Raw genomic sequence first — 17,823 nt, forward strand, 5'->3', positions numbered from 1 at the left:
GAAAGAAGAGGCAAACTCAATTAAAAATAAATGTTTGATAAAAAAAATTAAAAGTAAATGTTCTACGTAGTAATTCTCCAGACTAACGATGATTAGAGAACTAAAGGCAGGATTCTTTAGCCACTAATCGCTCTTTTCAGTGGAGAGGAATCCAATCCTTGTCTTTTTAATTGTTCATTATATATTACTATGTAAATAGTAAAAAACGTGAATATATATTCGTTGACCTACTAGTGATAATATAAGTGGAGCAATTATCATGCTATAAACTAAGCAATTGACTTCAAAGTGTTTAATGAACTCCATTAAAGAATAAATTTTTCAGAAAAACCTGAATTCCATTACTAGGTAGAATAATTATTATTATTGGTTAGGCTATACTATGAAGTCTGACGGTATAATTCTTGGTCTGACAATACATATGTCAAAGTGTAGAGTATCAGGAACTCTTTCCTCTGAAAATCGTAGGGTTAATAAAAAAAAGTAAAAAAAAAAATATAGGAAATGTTAATGAGTGTCCTCAGAGCACTTTTTAAAAACCATAAGTAGTAAATATTTTATGAAAATACATGTAATTAATGCATTGGAAATCAAAATATTTAACTTTTTTTAAAATAATTACTTATTTTGGAATGCTTAAAGAGTGTCCGGGGGCATTCGGTAACGAGACCTAAAAAATATTTGCATTGAGACTAAATACATGCACGTTTTTTTATATGCAATTTTTGACTTTTCTTTGGTTTGATTAGTTAAGCCTAAACTCGAATTCTAAAAAATGAGTGTTAGCTTCCTTTTATAAGAACATCCTGTAGCACCAAACAATTGGAGAAGTTGACCAGCTCTAGTTGATGAGAAAAGTATAACTATAAAAATAAACAAGAATTTTCAAAACAAGGTCCACATTCAATTAAGAGAAATAGCATCTTCTTCAAACCAATATGGTAGACTCATTAGGAAGAAAGTTGGAAACACCACAAAGGAAGAAAGAAAGGGATGGCCAACACCTTCATAGCATCAAGTCATAATTTTGTTCCTTGAGTAAGTTTCAAGACATATTCATTATTATTCCTTCTAGTTCTACTCTTTTCACAAGTCTCTTCATTCAAAAACAAAAACTCCATGGAAAATCATCCTCCTAGATGCAAGTACACGGTGATCTTCTTCTTCATTATAATTTCTCTCTCCCTTGGCTTAATCTCCTTCATCTTGTGTATAGCTGCTGAGATAAAGAGGAATAAGGTTAGGTACTGCTCATTCTCTTCTTTGTTTACTTGAATTTTAATAATCCTCAAAGATTTTCTATTTTTGCTTTTATATGAAAATAGTACGACACTTCTGTCGAGTGTGTTTCTGATGTCCGACATCGACATGTGTGATTACATTAAATTGATTGATTTTCTCAAGTTATTACCCGTGCCGACGTATGAACATCGTGTTCAGTGTTAGTGATTGTGACGGTGATTCGTATGAAAAATATTTCCAATGATTAATTTGTTTATTTTATAGGAGGATGATCTTAGATGGAATGGAAAACTATGTTATTTGCCAACAAGCCAAGCATTTGGATTGAGTATTGCAACATTGGTTAGTTTATCTTTTGCACATATAATTGGAAATTATGTGTTACTAAAAAATTCTTATTCAAGATGGAAAAATATCTCCAAGTTTAAGATGCCTACTACTGCAAAGGTTCTGTTTTTGATATCTTGGTATGTTATATCAATCTTTTGCATATTTGTTGCTAGCTGTTACTTTAAAATGTGAATTGTTAGACTAAAAAAAAGAGTAAATTGTTTGTAATGTTTATCAGGCTTAGCTTTGGAATTGTAGTTATATTATTGATTGCTGCAACAAGCATGAGCAGAAGACAGCTCTATGGGAAAGGATGGTTGAATGGTGAGTGCTTTCTAGTTAAAGGAGGAACTTACTCTGGCTCAGCCATATTGATCCTTGTTACAATTGGTTCTCTAAATGGTTCAGTTTTTTCAACATTAAAATCCAGCCAAGCACATCAAGATCATAAAATACACAAAGTGGATGACGCTAAACAACCACACTTTTTGTGTTAGAATAGAAAAAGAAAAGGGGTTTGGAAAGTGGGTGAGTTTATATCAAGTACACTGTACACTAGACCCCCCCACAAGTTGTTGTAGAGGCTAAAACTATAAGACCAGTAAGAGACACAAAAATGAGTGTCATTTTTTATTTATTTAATGAATTTATGTCAAAGAAAGTGACAAGTGCAAGAGCCCTTCACTATTATAAGTCAAAAAAAAATAACAATCTAGCTTATCATTTTTTTTCTTCTTTATTTTGCCTACCGGTTTATAGGTCGAAATTTATTTTTTTAAGGTGAATAAGTGGGATGTTTGACTAGATTCAAGTGTTCGGAATATTCATGTCTTTGAATTTGTAACGTTGATGATATCAAAGTTATTGATTGAATTGACACTGGATTGAAGTTAATCTAACAATTTAAAACAATCAAACATCGTAACAAGACGGGAAAACAAAACAATGCCGCACAAAGTAAGGCAAACAAAACAACTTCATACATAGTAGGGGAAAACAAAACAACTTCGTACAGAGTAGGGAAAACAAACAACGTCGACGAAATCACAAAAGAAAAAACTAAATATATGTGAAAATCAATTGTTTATGTAAAAGAGAATGAGAAAAACGATTTAGAAGGGCGATATCGGGTCAAAAATTGACCCTAAATCACCCCTTTCTGAAGTGGGGGAATGAGAAGAAACTAGGGTTGTAAGTGACGGCTCCTAGAGAGAGAGAGAGAGAGAGAGAGAGAGAGAGAGAGAGAGAGGGAGGGAGGGAGGGAGGGAGATAAAGATAGAGAGAGGGAGAGACGAGGAGGAATACAACGAGAATATGAGAGATTTGCCCCAAAATTTGTTTTAAAATATAATTTCTCTAAAAATAGTCACGATTCAATAAATTAAACATTTTGCTTTCTTAAAGGCTAGCTCAGCCCAAATAAGAATATATTTAGAACAAGATTCAATTTGCAATAACAAGATCATGCTTAGTTTAACTAACTTGTTTTTTATTAAAAAAAAAAAATCATGTGAGAATTGTTAAGAATATAAAAATCATATTTTGATGGGTGGAGCAAAATCAGGAGCAATCAATTTAAAGAAATCACACCTTATCTTTTCTCTTTCCTTTTATGGTTTTCCTTCTTTTTGTGAGTCCTTTTCCTCTCCTTCTAACTCTGATTTCCCCCCTAAAGTCCATCTATACAAGGCATGCCTCATTGATTACCCTTATACACTTAAGCCTAATAATGTTATTACTATTATGCCATTACTTAAATTCTTATTCTTTTATTAAGGTACATCTAATGATTAATCTAATTAAAGATACCTATAATATGATTGCCAATTATTATTTAATTTTTTGAGATGTTACACTTGAAGTCTAAGACATGATTAGGGAGAGGACAAGCAAATATTTGTTCACTTTTATGCTTTCATTTGACAGCTTAAGTTTCACTTGAATATGTTTCTCGAATGCTAAGGATAGAGTGAGAGGCGCTACAACTTATAAGATCAAAATGAATCTTCAGACTAAGTTTGCAAGGATAAGCATTGATAATAGCCCAAATGAAACTTCCTAGGTATCCCAGAGTAGCTAGGAGATTGGCATAACTATTTGATTCACAAAGAACTCAAAGAATGAGTTAGAGAGAGAAAGTATACAAGAAGCAACTATGAACAAATCACACCATATGGTTTGAGAGTCGTTTTGAATATTGTAAATGAAATTAGGATTATATTAGGCTCACAATTGTTTTTGGTAGAAATTGAACTTGGATAAAAAATAGACATATATTTTTAAAGTTTTTTTTACTTAGTAAATAATAGTAATATAATAAATTATTACTAACAGGTGAGGTCCATAAGTTTGCAAACTTAAACCCGATATCTGAACCGAAATTTGCGGGTTGGTCTGGGTTAAACCTGTTAATGATCGGATCCGGCTTATCAACGAATTTGGTAAGTTTGGGTCATCATGTTCGTGAGTCGACTCACACCAATGAAAGCCCCTACCTAAGAGTACTGATTTTGATAAACACACTTCAACTTTAGAGGCATTTTTTTACTATTTCCCTTTAAAAAAGAAGAAGAGTTCAATGCTAGCAATCTAAAGTGATGAGACTCACATGTATTTTACCAAATAAATGAATATGTGATTTTTATTGGTCAAATAACATAATAGCTAGACTCTCTCTCACACACGCACACACCTTAAGTGAAGAAGTGAAATTTTTTAGATTAAACCCAATTCCCTACATATCAAATGAGCGAGTATTTAAAGGGAGTGGTAAGTGTTGCTAACATTTATAAACAAGGACCGTCAAAGAAGGTTGACTTAGTTGATAAAAAATTGACTTGTTCGTAAAATTGCAAATTTAACTTCCATGACTAATGTGATTATCTCTTTTGTAGATAATAAATAGAAATATATCTATAATTGTTGTTTGAGTCTTGATGTGCGCTTCGGTTTTGATGAACCTCCAAAATTTGACCAACGTAAACTTTTTTTTTCAATAGAAAAACAACATTTATAAACAAGGACTAATAGTTACAATTTGAAGAATGTAATTAATTTACACGAAAAAAAACTCGACTTCACATGAAATTTCTCTCTATAATAAAAAAACGAGGAATGCTTGTAAAAAAAAACAAAAAATACTAGTAATTTAAACTATTATTGAATGAAATTAATGTATATCTTACTATTTTGTGTAGGTTATATTTTCAAAGTATAGATTCATAATAATTTAAACTAATAATATTTCAAAAAAAATAATTTAAACTAATAAGAGAATTTTTTTTTTTGAAGGAACTAATAAGAGAATTAATATTAAAATGTTCAAAGAAAATATTGCTAGTCCAGCTCGATAAAAACACACCACGTTTATCACACAAACACTACCTTCATTAAAAAATTACACTACCATTCCTTCAAAAAAAAAAAAATTACACTACCATTGTTAAAAAAATAAATAATAAATACCAATTTCCTTTCAAAAAAAAATTACACTACCAATTAACCACCTACTCCATTGTCTTTTTCCTGGAAAAAAAAATAAAAATAACAGTAAACAGTTTTTTACACCGTTGCCAAGTACCAAAAACACAGTCAGTGTTATTTGTTTTCTTTCATTTCTCTTTCTTTCTCCGTCGTACACGACGTCGTTTACTCTCTTCATCATCTCCACCTTCACACTCTCCAAACCCAAATTCACACATCACATTCATCACCATAACCACAACCCCTCCGATCAGATCCACCACCGTAACCACCTCCGGGAACCATCACCGGATCCAAAACCTCCGTAACAACCAATGGAGCAACTGAAAACAATCGGCCGCGAACTCGCCATGGGATCACAAGGCGCGTTCGGTCAATCAAAGGAATTTCTCGACCTAATCAAATCAATCGGTGAATCTCGATCCAAAGCCGAAGAAGACCGAATCGTAATCCGTGAAATCGAAACCCTAAAACGCCGAATCTCCGAACCAGATATCCCTAAACGGAAGATGAAAGAGTACATAATTCGTCTTCTCTACGTTGAAATGCTCGGTCACGACGCTTCTTTCGGTTACATTCACGCCGTTAAAATGACTCACGATGATAATCTTCTCTCAAAACGCACCGGTTATCTCGCCGTTACTCTGTTCCTCAACGACGATCACGATCTCATTATCTTAATCGTTAATACGATTCAAAAGGATCTTAAATCTGATAATTACCTTGTCGTTTGTGCTGCACTTAATGCCGTTTGTAGATTAATCAACGAAGAAACTATACCTGCCGTTTTGCCGTTAGTTGTTGAGCTTCTTTCGCATGGGAAAGAAGCGGTTAGGAAGAAGGCGGTCATGGCACTTCATAGCTTTCATAGGAAATCGGCGTCGTCGGTTTCGCATCTTGTGGCGAATTTTAGGAAGAGATTGTGTGATAATGATCCTGGTGTTATGGGTGCTACTCTTTGTCCGTTGTTTGATCTTATAACCGATGATCCGATTCCGTATAAGGATCTTGTTGTTAGTTTTGTTAGTATTCTTAAACAGGTAGCTGAACATAGGTTGCCTAAGAGCTATGATTATCACCAGATGCCGGCTCCTTTCGTTCAGGTGATTGTTATGAAGTTAGTTTTAGTTTTGATTTGGTTTTAGTTTCTTGCATGTCGATAATTAGCTATTAGTTATAAAATGTAGAACCGATCGGTATGTTTTGGTGAGTTTAGCGGAATCACGGTGTGTCAGTGTGATTTTGTCAGAAACTACACTTTGGAGCTTCAACAAAATCACCGAACTCACCATTATTCCAAACATGCATGAAGTGTGTGCTGTGTTTGAATAGAATTATTGATTTGGTTAGAATTGAGTTTGAGGTTCAGCTGTTTATGTTTAGATGTTTATACTCTGAAAGCAAGTTTGATGTAGAATGTAGTGTAAATTTGCCAAGTCTATAATTAGTTAAAATGTAGAACCAATCGGCATGTTTTGTGCTCGAGTGCCATACGTGATTACTACTAAGTGCATGTTTGGATTAACGGTGAGTTTGGCAGAATCATAGTGTGGCAGTGGGATTTTGGCAAAATCTACATTTTGGAGATTCAACAAAATTACACTGCCACCGTGATTTTGTCAAACTCATCATAATACCAAACATGCATCAAGTGTGTTTGGATGAGTTGGATGGCAACCATGGTTTTTGAATAGACTTGATTTGGTTATAATTGAGATTGAAGTACAACTATTTATGTTTAGATGTTTTTACCATGAAAGGAAGTTTGATTTAGAAAGTAGTGTAAAAATGTAGAACCAATAGTTATGTTTTGGTGAGTTTAGCAGAATCACCGTGTGTCGATTTGATTTTGGAAAAGTTAAATTATGGAGCTTCAACAAAATCACTGAACTAGCTGCTATTCCAAACACACACTATGTGTGTTTGGATGAGTGCTTGATAAACATGGTTTTTGAATAGAATTGATTTGGTTATAATTGAGTTTGAAGTTCAGCTATTTATGTTTAGATGTTTTTACTTTGAAAGAAAGTTTTATATAGAATGTAGTGTAAATTTATCAAGTTAAATCAAAAGATACCTTTTATGTCTCTAGTCATAGTCAAATTAAGATTTGGGTCAAAATCAATATTATTTTTTTTCCTGGTAGAAATAAACACCTGGGTTTTCACATAAATTACACTTGGCAGAAGGTTAAATTGATGATGATATAATCCACTGTAAAACAATTAACAGAAGTTATTTTTTATTTATTTAAAATTGCTTCTTATTTGAGGAAAAAATGTGTCGAGTGTGCAGATTAAGTTGCTGAAAATTCTTGCATTGTTGGGAAGTGGCGACAAGAGTTCTAGCGAACACATGTACACCGTTATTGGCGATATAATTAGGAAGGGTGATTCATCAAGTAACATAGGGAATGCTATTCTTTATGAGTCCATTCGCTGTGTCTCTTCCATATATCCCAATCCCAAGTTGTTAGAAGCTGCTGCGGATGTGATTGCCAAGTTTTTGAAGGTTTGTTTTTGTTGTTGTCGAAGCTGATTTTGTTTGAAATTTATGTTGTACATGTTTTTCCATTAGGCTGTGTTGTGATGTGTTACGTTTTTGTCTCTGTTGTGTTTGTGTGGCCAGAGTGATAGTCATAATCTGAAATACATGGGTATTGATGCTCTCGGTCGATTGATCAAGTTAAGTCCGCTTATTGCAGAACAACATCAACTTGCCGTCATTGACTGCTTAGAGGTAAGGATGTTCATCTTAAATGCTTTAAGAGTTGAGACAAATGTGTTTTGCATTACCAATTTATGTTTTGGTTTTTTTTTTTTTTATTATTGTGTGTTTCTTTCCCTTTGGCTTTGTTTGGATGAGAAAAGAAAGTGAAAGGAAAGATAGTAAGGAAAGATTGTTAAAGGAAAGAAAGTAAAAGGAAAGTGAGAAGAAAGTGAGAGAATTTTGATGGTTGTTTGGTATGAGTGAAAGTGAATAGAAAGTGAAAGGAAAGAATGAGTTATATTAAGTAAATGACAATTATACCCTTATGTAAAAATGATATATATTATATACACCTATTATACGATATTAGTTTAATATAACGAATTATTTTATTATAGCATATGTATAAATAATGTGTGTGTGTGTGTATACATAAATTATTTGCCATAGTTTTTTCCGGTACAAACAGATATATTATTAGTATTATATATATTATAAAAAAGGTTTTGGGTTTTATGTCTTTTCAATAAAACTATGCTTTATGCAATCTTTCTCTCCAATTTGGAGAGGATTGAAAGAGGATTACTTTTTGTCGTGGGACCCATGAGAAAGCTTCTTTCCTTCCCTGTTCATAATCAACCCAAACGATGAAAGCACACAATTCTAAAAACTTTCTTTCCTGCTAGGCTTCCTTCCACATTCTGCTGTTCCAAACAATGTGTTTATGTTTGATTTAATCATTAGAAGAATTGCTTTCCTTTAGTGTATGTTCTATGGAAAATTAACTCGTAACTACCTATAATGAGGATAATGAAAAGCTACTTTTTGTTACAAAAGATGTTCTGCAAATGAACATTGCTGTTAGTCACTCGTTTGATGTTACATATTAGACAAAAAATGAAATTTATATGGAAAATGAAAAATGAAATATATTGTCAGATGAATATTTGTGTTACATTTTTACTGTTCCCTGTTTTTGTATATAAAATTTTATTGTTTAGACTTGTAACTAGTAATGGAGGCCGGTGGCTGTTATCTTCACGCCCTGCAACTACATTATAAAATATGAACAATTTTACCAACAAGTTCAGCAAGAGAATGAATTAATGTTTGTTTGATGCCGTCTTGAGTTTGAAAACCTGCCAATATCATTGTCTGGATGCATTTATGAAGAGTTGTGCAACCAATCTAGAAAGACTGAAAGACAATAAATTAATGCTTGTGTACCTTTACCTAGTCTGACTGTGAGAAACATGCCAATTATTACCTATTAAGTGAGAAACATGCCACTACTTTGCGTTTAATCATTAATTGTATGTACTTTTTATAATATCTATTTATCTATCGCATGTCAGCTTTTAGACAAATGTTTCAATTAGTTTAGCTCATCCCAAGCTTTGCAGTACAAATAAAAATCTAATTTTTTGGATGGTGCAGGATCCTGACGATACTTTGAAGCGAAAAACTTTTGAACTGCTATACAAAATGACCAAGTCTTCCAATGTGGAAGTGATCGTTGACCGTATGATTGAGTACATGATCAGCATTAGTGACGATCATTATAAAACCTATATAGCTTCTCGATGTGTGGAACTTGCTGAACAATTTGCACCGAGTAATCATTGGTTTATACAGGTAATTAAGATCTTTTTCTGTATGGTCTTGGCTTTGCATTATTTTTTACAAACATTCATTGATAGCTAACGATGCCTTGTACTTGATTATACAGACCATGAATAAAGTTTTTGAGCATGCTGGAGATCTTGTGAATATTAAGGTTGCACATAATTTAATGCGGTTGATTGCAGAAGGATTTGGAGAGGACGATGATGCCGCATATAGTCAGCTGAGATCGTCTGCTGTATGTTATCTTGATACTAGCTCCTGTTTATTTGGTACGTCTCTATAAAATTAGTCACATGCATATTACTGAGTGGAAGCTCTTCTGGGAGATGTAGGTTGAGTCATATTTGCGCATTATTGGAGAGCCAAAGCTTCCATCAGTGTTTCTTCAGGTACTTTCTATTCCACTTAAGTTTTATAGTTTCCCACTTCTTTACTTTCCAAGAAATTAGATCTGGTTTGTAGCATAATCTTTAGTACTGATTACAGGTTATTTGTTGGGTTCTTGGGGAATATGGCACAGCTGATGGAAAGCATTCCGCTTCCTATATCACTGGGAAGTTATGCGATATGGCCGAGGCATATTCTAATGATGAAATTGTTAAGGTATTTTTCTAATGCAAATAATTTTGTTCTACAGTAGTGTAAGCCAACCTTTTACATATAAAGGAGAGACCATAAAGGTCACTAATCCTTATTTAATCGAGAAATTTCAGTTATCAGCAGATAGTTTCTTTCTTGTTTTCCTTTGCTTTTGGTAATGATATCAATATTACTTTGAAATTAGAAATCTCACTGCTTATGTTTGAGGCGTACTCTTTAGTTCATACTACCTAAAATCGTTGTCAGTTTTACTGATGTGTGTTTATCAAGATTATCCTTTCTTCCTGGTCCTACTTCCGTGCTGGATCCATTTCTATCTCTCTTTAGTCCTACTAATTACATTCTTAAGATTCAAGCGCTGTAATGCAATTTGATAGATTACCTGTTTCTTGTAGATTCTGCAGTGCGATCTATGTTAATACCTGCCACGTAAATAGCATATTTATTTAACATTAAAATATAAAAAAATACATTCTTGAATGAGCGTTGTCACCTTTTCAGCATATTTATTTAGCATTAAAATAAAAAAAACCTGCCATGTAATGCAATTTTGTTCTGATTGATTGCATTGGATGAGCAATGTTGGTTTAAATGAAAAATCAAGTTAGGGGAGAGGGTGAATTGTGTATAAGATTTTTGTGAATAAAATTCTCCCCTTTTCAAGTTATAGGATAGAAATGAAAAACTTTATTTTCTTGATGAAAGATATGCAAAGTGATGTCATATGAAATGCACTTCTTTTTAAAACGATTCTTTAACAAGTAGAAATATGAATGTGTCAAGTTAATCACAAAAGAATCGAACTAATTAAGTACTATTATACATAAGATTATATGAGCAAACGATGAATATCAAGTTCAACAAAATTCTATGAAATGACAATTAAGGAATGCTTGAAATAAAAAGAGATAGGGTAGAGAAAATTGACACAAATGATTTTTATGATTGGTTTGTTCACATCCTTGTGATCTACATTACATCCAGTCCTCAAGCTTAACAAGAAAGGTTCCCCTATACGCCCCCCTAGTTACAGATTTGGGATTCCTAACCTAATAGAAATCAAGCAAGTACAATAGAGAAAACAGTGAGCAAAGTAAGTAAGACATTCAAACCGAGACCACTCTCCACAGTGCAAATTAGAACAAGATTTTAGAACCATTTCAGATCTTTAATTGTTTCCCCTGTTCAAATCAATTGGAAAAACTTCCTTTGTTTACAGAAGAATTAGGATTAAGAGGTTCATAGTTCTTAATTTTTGAAAAAACAATCAATTACTTTTACTATTAATCAATTACATTGCCTTGGATAGCTGATACTAACTTAAAAGTTTCTTGAAGTAACTGATTATTATCTTGGAGAACCAATTTCTTTGAGACCAGAACCTCATGCAACTTTTAGAATTGCTTTTTTACTTTGTCTTTGGTGCAAATTTCAGTAAAAATTTAATATATTACTTACTTCTGAAAGTAATCTATTAGTTCTAATTAGAATCACAATTGAAGATCAAATTGGAAATAAATTAAATCAATGACATAATCTCTGTCATTTTGAAAACAACTTTGTAAATTAAGTCTGTGTTCAAAAGAGCCAATAACTTGAACAGTCAATAAAAGAATCTTGCATCAAAATCCTAAAAAGATCTTAAAAAATTCAAAGGTTGGAGTAAGAAATGTGAATGTCCGTCATCAAAACATCCTTAAGATTAAGTGTAGTCTTGGAAGTGTATTGAAGAATCATCATCAGCTACAAGAATGGAATGAGCTTTCCCAGCACTCCCTCCGTCCCTTTGTATAAGCACCTTTTGGGGAAAATAGTTGTCCCAAATATAAACCACTTTTTAAATTACTAGATACATTTATTGTTTATTTCCAAATCAACCCCTAATTAATACCACTAAGTGTCTTGAAATAGGAGAAATCAAGATTAACTATATACATATACAAAAGGGTGTTTTATGTATATCTATCTATACATAAAATTGACACATTAAATAAACTACCAACTTTTCTTAATATATGTCAAAACTACACAGGGTGTTTATAAAAAGGGATGGAGGGAGTACTTACCAACATGACTGTTATATTTATTGAATGGCAGTTATTCTAGCTGTTGAATGCTATATTGATTTCATTGTTGAGATTCCAGTGGTTCTCTTTTCTAATTCTACGCGGATTGTGGATGTGTTGGGACAATGAGTCATAATGCTTATGTAGTAGTATCTGGTGATTGTAATGTTATTGAGTCATAATGCTTATGTAGTAGGATCTGGTGATTGTAATGGTATTCAATATTTCCCTTCTTGATTCCTAGTTATGGGCATGATGAAATGTGTTGCAAATTGCAATTCGTGTTAAATGTGTTTAAATTGTGGCCAGTCATTGTTATTGTGTTTTATTAGGTTGAATTGCATGATTTCTGATAATATTTTCTGCTTAGCTTTTATGCCATTCGATCATTGATGTTTATCTTTTTTTATGATCTCATTAACCCTATCATTTTATGCTCTAATATGGCAATTAATTCATTTTTTCTGATTAAACAATTTTCTATTGGGACTAACTTATTGTTTGTTGTGAAGGCATATGCAATAACAGCGCTGACAAAAATTTATGCGTTTGAAATAGCAGCTGGGAGGAAAGTGGATATGCTATCTGAGGTATTTGCTGAAAAAATTTAGGTTAAAATTCTCCACCTGTTCTATTGTCACTGGCTTTCTACAATGGAAGTGAATGTTTAAGTTTTGAGCACAATTTAACATGGCTAATAACTTCCCGTCTTTATCACCATACCAAAGAATTGCACTCCAATGATATTGTTAAATGAGAGAAAATAGAAGCATGTTATTGTGAAACCATGGCTGGTCTGGTTCTACACAATCTTGTCACGACCGAAAAAACAATGTCCCGCAATTTTTGATGAATTTTATCCGGAACAGCTCTACACTCTTTAACATCCTTCTTTGTGCTTGCTAAATGGTGCTTAAATCAATAAATACCTCCAGTATACACTTTATGATAATAGTTGCCCTTTTGAGAATTTTTTTTGTCTCTTTTTATAAGACCCCTTTGGTATTTTCAAGTACATTAATTAATTTTTTACCAACATACCCTTATTTATTTTATATCTTTTTCTTCAATCAACATTAAATACTATGTTGAAAACATAAACTAGCTCTCTCTCTCTTAAAGAATAAAATTGTAAACAATAGTAATTACAAACAAATTTATTACTCCTATCAATTTTCTTAGTTCTCGTTATTTTTGCAAAAGGGCCCTATAATTAGGGACGGAGGTAGTTGCCATTTCATGTCTTATCTTTGCCCAGCAGATTTTTTCTGCACATTTCTCCATCTTATACTAGTCCCAACACTTGCATTTGATTCTCCTGTTGAATTAAGAGCCTTACTGCTAGTACCAGCCCGTAACCATTACTACCAGTCACTTGTTGCAAAAAATAGAGACAGAAGAGAAAGCTAGAAGAATAAAATGGCCGCCTTCCTGCACCGTTGCGCGTGACTGAGAGAGAGTGATTAAGAGGCAGAGGTTGTGTGCGACTGAGAGAAAGGCAGTGATGGTTGATGGTTATCTATGGAAGAGAGATGCAAAAAAGGTCGAGAGGGTTTTCTACCTGTGTTTAGGGTTTTCTGTGCTTTCATCTAACCGGCTTGTGCAAAACCTGTTTCATTTTGAGACCAGAAACGAGCAAGATCGCAGAGATCCTGCAAATTCATGATCCTGGATGCAATTTTGCTATGATTTCGCTCAGAAAATGTTTTTGTGCATGATCCAGATGTCAAGAGGAGGAGTACGATCATGGAATCTTATGATTTAACTTGCGATTTCGATAACCTTGAAACAAACCATTACATATTGTATTTTTATCGATACCACCATTGTTTTTCTGCTCTGTTTTCCTAGAAATGCTTGCTTTTAACTTCTAATGCTTATATCTCATTGTATTAAATGCTTGATTATTTTATCTTATAATGTCATTTTTCAGGTGGATAGGTTGTTATTGTTGATGAAAAGTAGAGTCCTGTATTTGTTTTATGCTGAAATTTGAGTGGGTATAGTACTACAAAGATGAGTAACTTTTTCTTTTCAAACTGCAGTGTCAATCTTTGGTTGAAGAATTATTAGCTTCCCACTCCACTGATTTGCAGCAACGCGCTTATGAATTACAAGCTGTTATTGGTTTGGATGCACGGGCTGTTGAAGCAATATTGCCACATGATGCCAGTTGCGAAGACATTGAGGTAATTGTTGATTTCAGCAAATTATGTCATTTTAAATTTATGTAGATTTCACTATGTTGATATATAATACTTAACACTTTTAATGCTGCGAAGACATTGTTAATTTTCGCATATTCTTGTGTCATTTTAAAAGCAACGACGTTTTCACTATTTTGGTATATATAATGACATTGTTAAAACAGGATATGATTTGCTCTTGTTTGAGTCTTCTGCTAGTACATGTTCCAGTTTCAGTTTACTGTTGACCATGTCTATTTTGACCCTAATTCACATACTCACCTTTTTGGTCTTCTGATTCGGAGCTTGAGTTGTTTGCTAGTTGCAACTCAAGACATCACTTTTATCAGGGGCTTATATTTAGAAAATGTTTTGTTTTGTTTTCTTTTTGTACTTTTATTGTCTGATTCTCTCTTTTTTTTTTTTTTTTTGTCAAGCTCTATTAGACAATGACTGTTGGTCCATAGACTTCTGCTATATTTTATTCCTCTTCCTTTCAGTTCAATGCTCTGATGGGTCCTGAATGACCATAACTTTGCATGAACCAATGCAGTGTTTCTTACATGATGACCCAACACAGCAGACATGAAATTTTGTGTTTCTTGCATGACCCAACACATGATACGCTTATGCTTAGGTAGTCTTTAAAAAAAAAACAGGGATCATGTCATTCATATACTTTTAATTCTAATATTTTTATTTAAATAATTTAGCTTTTTGATTCTTCACTTCGAATTACAACTTGGGAGTTGAGACAATAACAGAGGCAAGGCGTATCCAAATCGTCAAAGAATTGAATTTTTGAAGTTGAACCCCATTATGGGGGGTTTGGCTGGTAGATTTTTTATTTTTTTTAAATTTCCCAGGGATTTTATTTTGGGAATCACAGAATTTCATGCTTGATATGAATGTTTAGAAATTTTCGGTCGGTGTATCTGTCTTGGGCAGATCCTTTTTTGTCAGTTGTAATTTATGATTTGTTGGTTACACATCTCTTGATTAATTGTCTCGACTCTCAAGGAATCAAATTTTCAACCATTTGGCTGTTGACATGGGTAACTTCAGTAGCAGTTTAAATATGTATTGTACAAAACGCTCGTTGTACTAATGTGCTTGGGAACAGTGCTTTTGAACATATCAACATTCATGTTTTTCTGATTTAAGATTGACATGCTGAATCTTTTATGTAGGTGGATAAGAATCTGTCTTTCCTCAATGATTATATCCAGCAGGCTATAGAAAGTGGGGCTATGCCCTACATATCAGAGAACGAGCGCTCTGGAGCGGTGAGTGTGAGCAACTTCAGAAGCCAAGATCAGCAAGAATCTGGACAGCATGGTCTGAGATTTGAGGCTTATGAAGTTCCAAAGGCTCCTGTGCCATCAAAAGTTACTCCAGTTTCACTATCATCCACGACTGACCTTGTTCCAGTGTCGGACTCATTGTATGCGAGGGAGACTCACCAGATCACGTCAGTGGGATTATCATCAGATACAGGATCATCAGGGCTTAAGCTAAGGCTTGATGGTGTTCAGAAGAAGTGGGGTAAGCCAGCTTATTCATCTCCAGCATCATCATCCTCAAATTCTACTGCCCAAAATCCAGTGAATGGCATGACAAAGGTGGATGTTGCAACTAGTGTAAATTCAAAAGTACGTGATAGCTACGATTCAAGAAAGCAACAGAATGAAATTGATCCAGAAAAGCAGAAGCTTGCCGCTTCATTGTTTGGCGGTTCTACTAAACCTGAGAGAAGAACATCAACTAGCAGCAAGGTTCCAAAAGCTAATGTTGGTGCTGCAGACAGACCTCAGGATTCAAAAGCTGCAGTTGTGCCCATTAAAGCATCCGGGGAGAGCCCCAATCAACAATCTCCTCCACAAGATTTGCTTGACTTGGGTGAACCAAATGTCACTGTTGCACCCCCCACCGTGGACCCATTCATGCAACTAGAAGGACTTCTTGACCCAAGCATTAGTTCTACAGTAAGTCATAGTGATAGCGCTGTTACAAATGCACCTGATATTATGGGACTCTATAGTGGGGCTACTTCTTGTGAACAGAGTGGTGGCGGCGGCTATAACTCTGCAAGTGGAGATCTTTTATCCGGGTTGTCAAATGCAGCAGCTGTCAGAGGCACAACGGGAGAAACAATTCCGTCGCCCGTATCACAATCTGTGAAGGGTGCTAATGCTAAAGATTCTTTGGAGAAGGATGCAAAAGTCAGGCAGATGGGTGTGACCCCAACTGGACAGAATCCCAACTTGTTCAGAGACTTGCTTGGCTAATCCGATGAGAGGAAAGTTGTAAACCATACTGGTGGAATATCTTGTGAGTTACCGCACGTGCAGTTTCCTGAACCAATTGGCTATCTGATATATGCACAATTGAATAATATACATTGTGATCTAGAATGGATGATTGCAGCCACCAAGAATTGGGTGATTCCATATCCAGGAATGATGACTAAAACAGGCAAATATTTGTACTAGTTACAGAATAGCTATTGTAAGCTTTCCTCGTTGCATTGTATCCAGGTTTTGGTCAGGCCTAGCCTCTGAAGGAAGGGTACTGTTATGCATGGTCATTGCATTTTACACTTTCTTTGGAAGTTCAAGGTCATCTTTGTTGTTATACCAAAACACTGTTTCTTTTGGTTTCAATTTTTGTGCATTTTTCCACCTGTCTATAATTTTTTTTCCTTATCAATGAGAAGCTTGATACTGCGGTCATAGTCGGTTTGATGTATGACATTTGTAAACGTGAAAATTGTAGTGATAAATGATGGTAGAGTCATCTATTCCTTTGTTGAAGACCAATTTCTCCATGATTGATGTTTTCATTCTTCGGTCACTTCTGCCTGGTGTTCTGGGGATTGTTTATGCTATCTGTTCTTAAAGGCAATTATATAATGTATGAAGTGTTGAGGTTGGTCTTACTTAAATTCAATATCGATTATTAGAATTTTCATATTTTTCACGACAATTCTGTTAATTTTTAATTATGTAACTTGGTTTGAATAAATGTATGGAAATTATATCCCACCTGAGCAGAATTTTCACCCTAAACTGCATCTCACCTAAACTCTTGGTGGATTATATTCTCTTAGCAACAAAAGCACTTTATAGCATGGGAAGTTTTTATTTAATTAAATACATAATCCTAAGCTTTCCGTCTAATTGTCTAAAATATACTCCAACTTATCTAGTATCTAGGTACGCAAAATGGATTTTAAAATATACTTCATCCGTCTCATAATATTAGTCGTTTAGGGCCCGTTTGATGGTCATGATAGGATAGAGGCAAGATATGATATAAAGCTGGATAGAGATAGGATATGATAAGGAAATGATAAACACAAATCATATCATGTGTTTGATGCGCACATGATAACAAACATGATATCATTATAATTAAATGAAAAAATTGCTCTCATAATTAATTAAATAATATAAAAATGGCATGTAATTAATTATAATAGAAAATACATGCTATCATTATTTTAAAAATGGCAGAATATCAGGTTAATAAATAAGGAATGATATTCTAATCCCATCAGCATAATTTCTAACCCAGCCTAT

At 33.9% G+C, this 17,823-nt stretch overlaps 2 protein-coding genes across 2 annotated transcripts; both read left to right on the top strand.

Moving 5' to 3' along the window:
* Positions 1-672: 672 nt before the first annotated feature.
* On the top strand, positions 673-2,311 carry LOC146900468 (protein MODIFYING WALL LIGNIN-1-like). The gene is made up of 3 exons (XM_085735124.1): positions 673-1,239; positions 1,507-1,709; positions 1,811-2,311. Exons 1-3 carry the CDS (start codon positions 1,120-1,122, stop codon positions 2,067-2,069), a joined length of 582 nt encoding a protein of 193 aa, XP_085591250.1. The 5' UTR covers positions 673-1,119; the 3' UTR covers positions 2,070-2,311.
* A 2,864-nt stretch (positions 2,312-5,175) lies between these two features.
* On the top strand, positions 5,176-17,055 carry LOC146900469 (Adaptin family protein). Its single transcript, XM_085736071.1, has 10 exons — positions 5,176-6,158; positions 7,351-7,566; positions 7,684-7,794; positions 9,202-9,399; positions 9,494-9,625; positions 9,723-9,779; positions 9,877-9,993; positions 12,569-12,646; positions 14,102-14,245; positions 15,433-17,055. The coding sequence occupies exons 1-10, from the start codon at positions 5,370-5,372 to the stop codon at positions 16,528-16,530; spliced, it is 2,940 nt and encodes a 979-aa protein (XP_085592197.1). The 5' UTR covers positions 5,176-5,369; the 3' UTR covers positions 16,531-17,055.
* Positions 17,056-17,823: the final 768 nt, after the last annotated feature.

The sequence above is a fragment of the Medicago sativa genome, chromosome 8 (genome assembly GCF_051527215.1).
Source record: "Medicago sativa cultivar Bolivia chromosome 8, Bolivia_mono, whole genome shotgun sequence".
NCBI lineage: Eukaryota > Viridiplantae > Streptophyta > Magnoliopsida > Fabales > Fabaceae > Medicago > Medicago sativa.

Bases quoted from the DNA above. Each gene is read 5' to 3' on its own strand.
- LOC146900469 (XM_085736071.1), top strand. From the start codon at position 5,370: ATGGAGCAACTGAAAACAATCGGCCGCGAACTCGCCATGGGATCACAA. The intron at 6,159-7,350 runs GTGATTGTTATG...TCGAGTGTGCAG, and splicing joins TGCCGGCTCCTTTCGTTCAG to ATTAAGTTGCTGAAAATTCT. The intron at 7,567-7,683 runs GTTTGTTTTTGT...TTGTGTGGCCAG, and splicing joins TGATTGCCAAGTTTTTGAAG to AGTGATAGTCATAATCTGAA.
- LOC146900468 (XM_085735124.1), top strand. From the start codon at position 1,120: ATGGAAAATCATCCTCCTAGATGCAAGTACACGGTGATCTTCTTCTTC. The intron at 1,240-1,506 runs GTTAGGTACTGC...TTTATTTTATAG, and splicing joins CTGAGATAAAGAGGAATAAG to GAGGATGATCTTAGATGGAA. The intron at 1,710-1,810 runs GTATGTTATATC...AATGTTTATCAG, and splicing joins GTTCTGTTTTTGATATCTTG to GCTTAGCTTTGGAATTGTAG.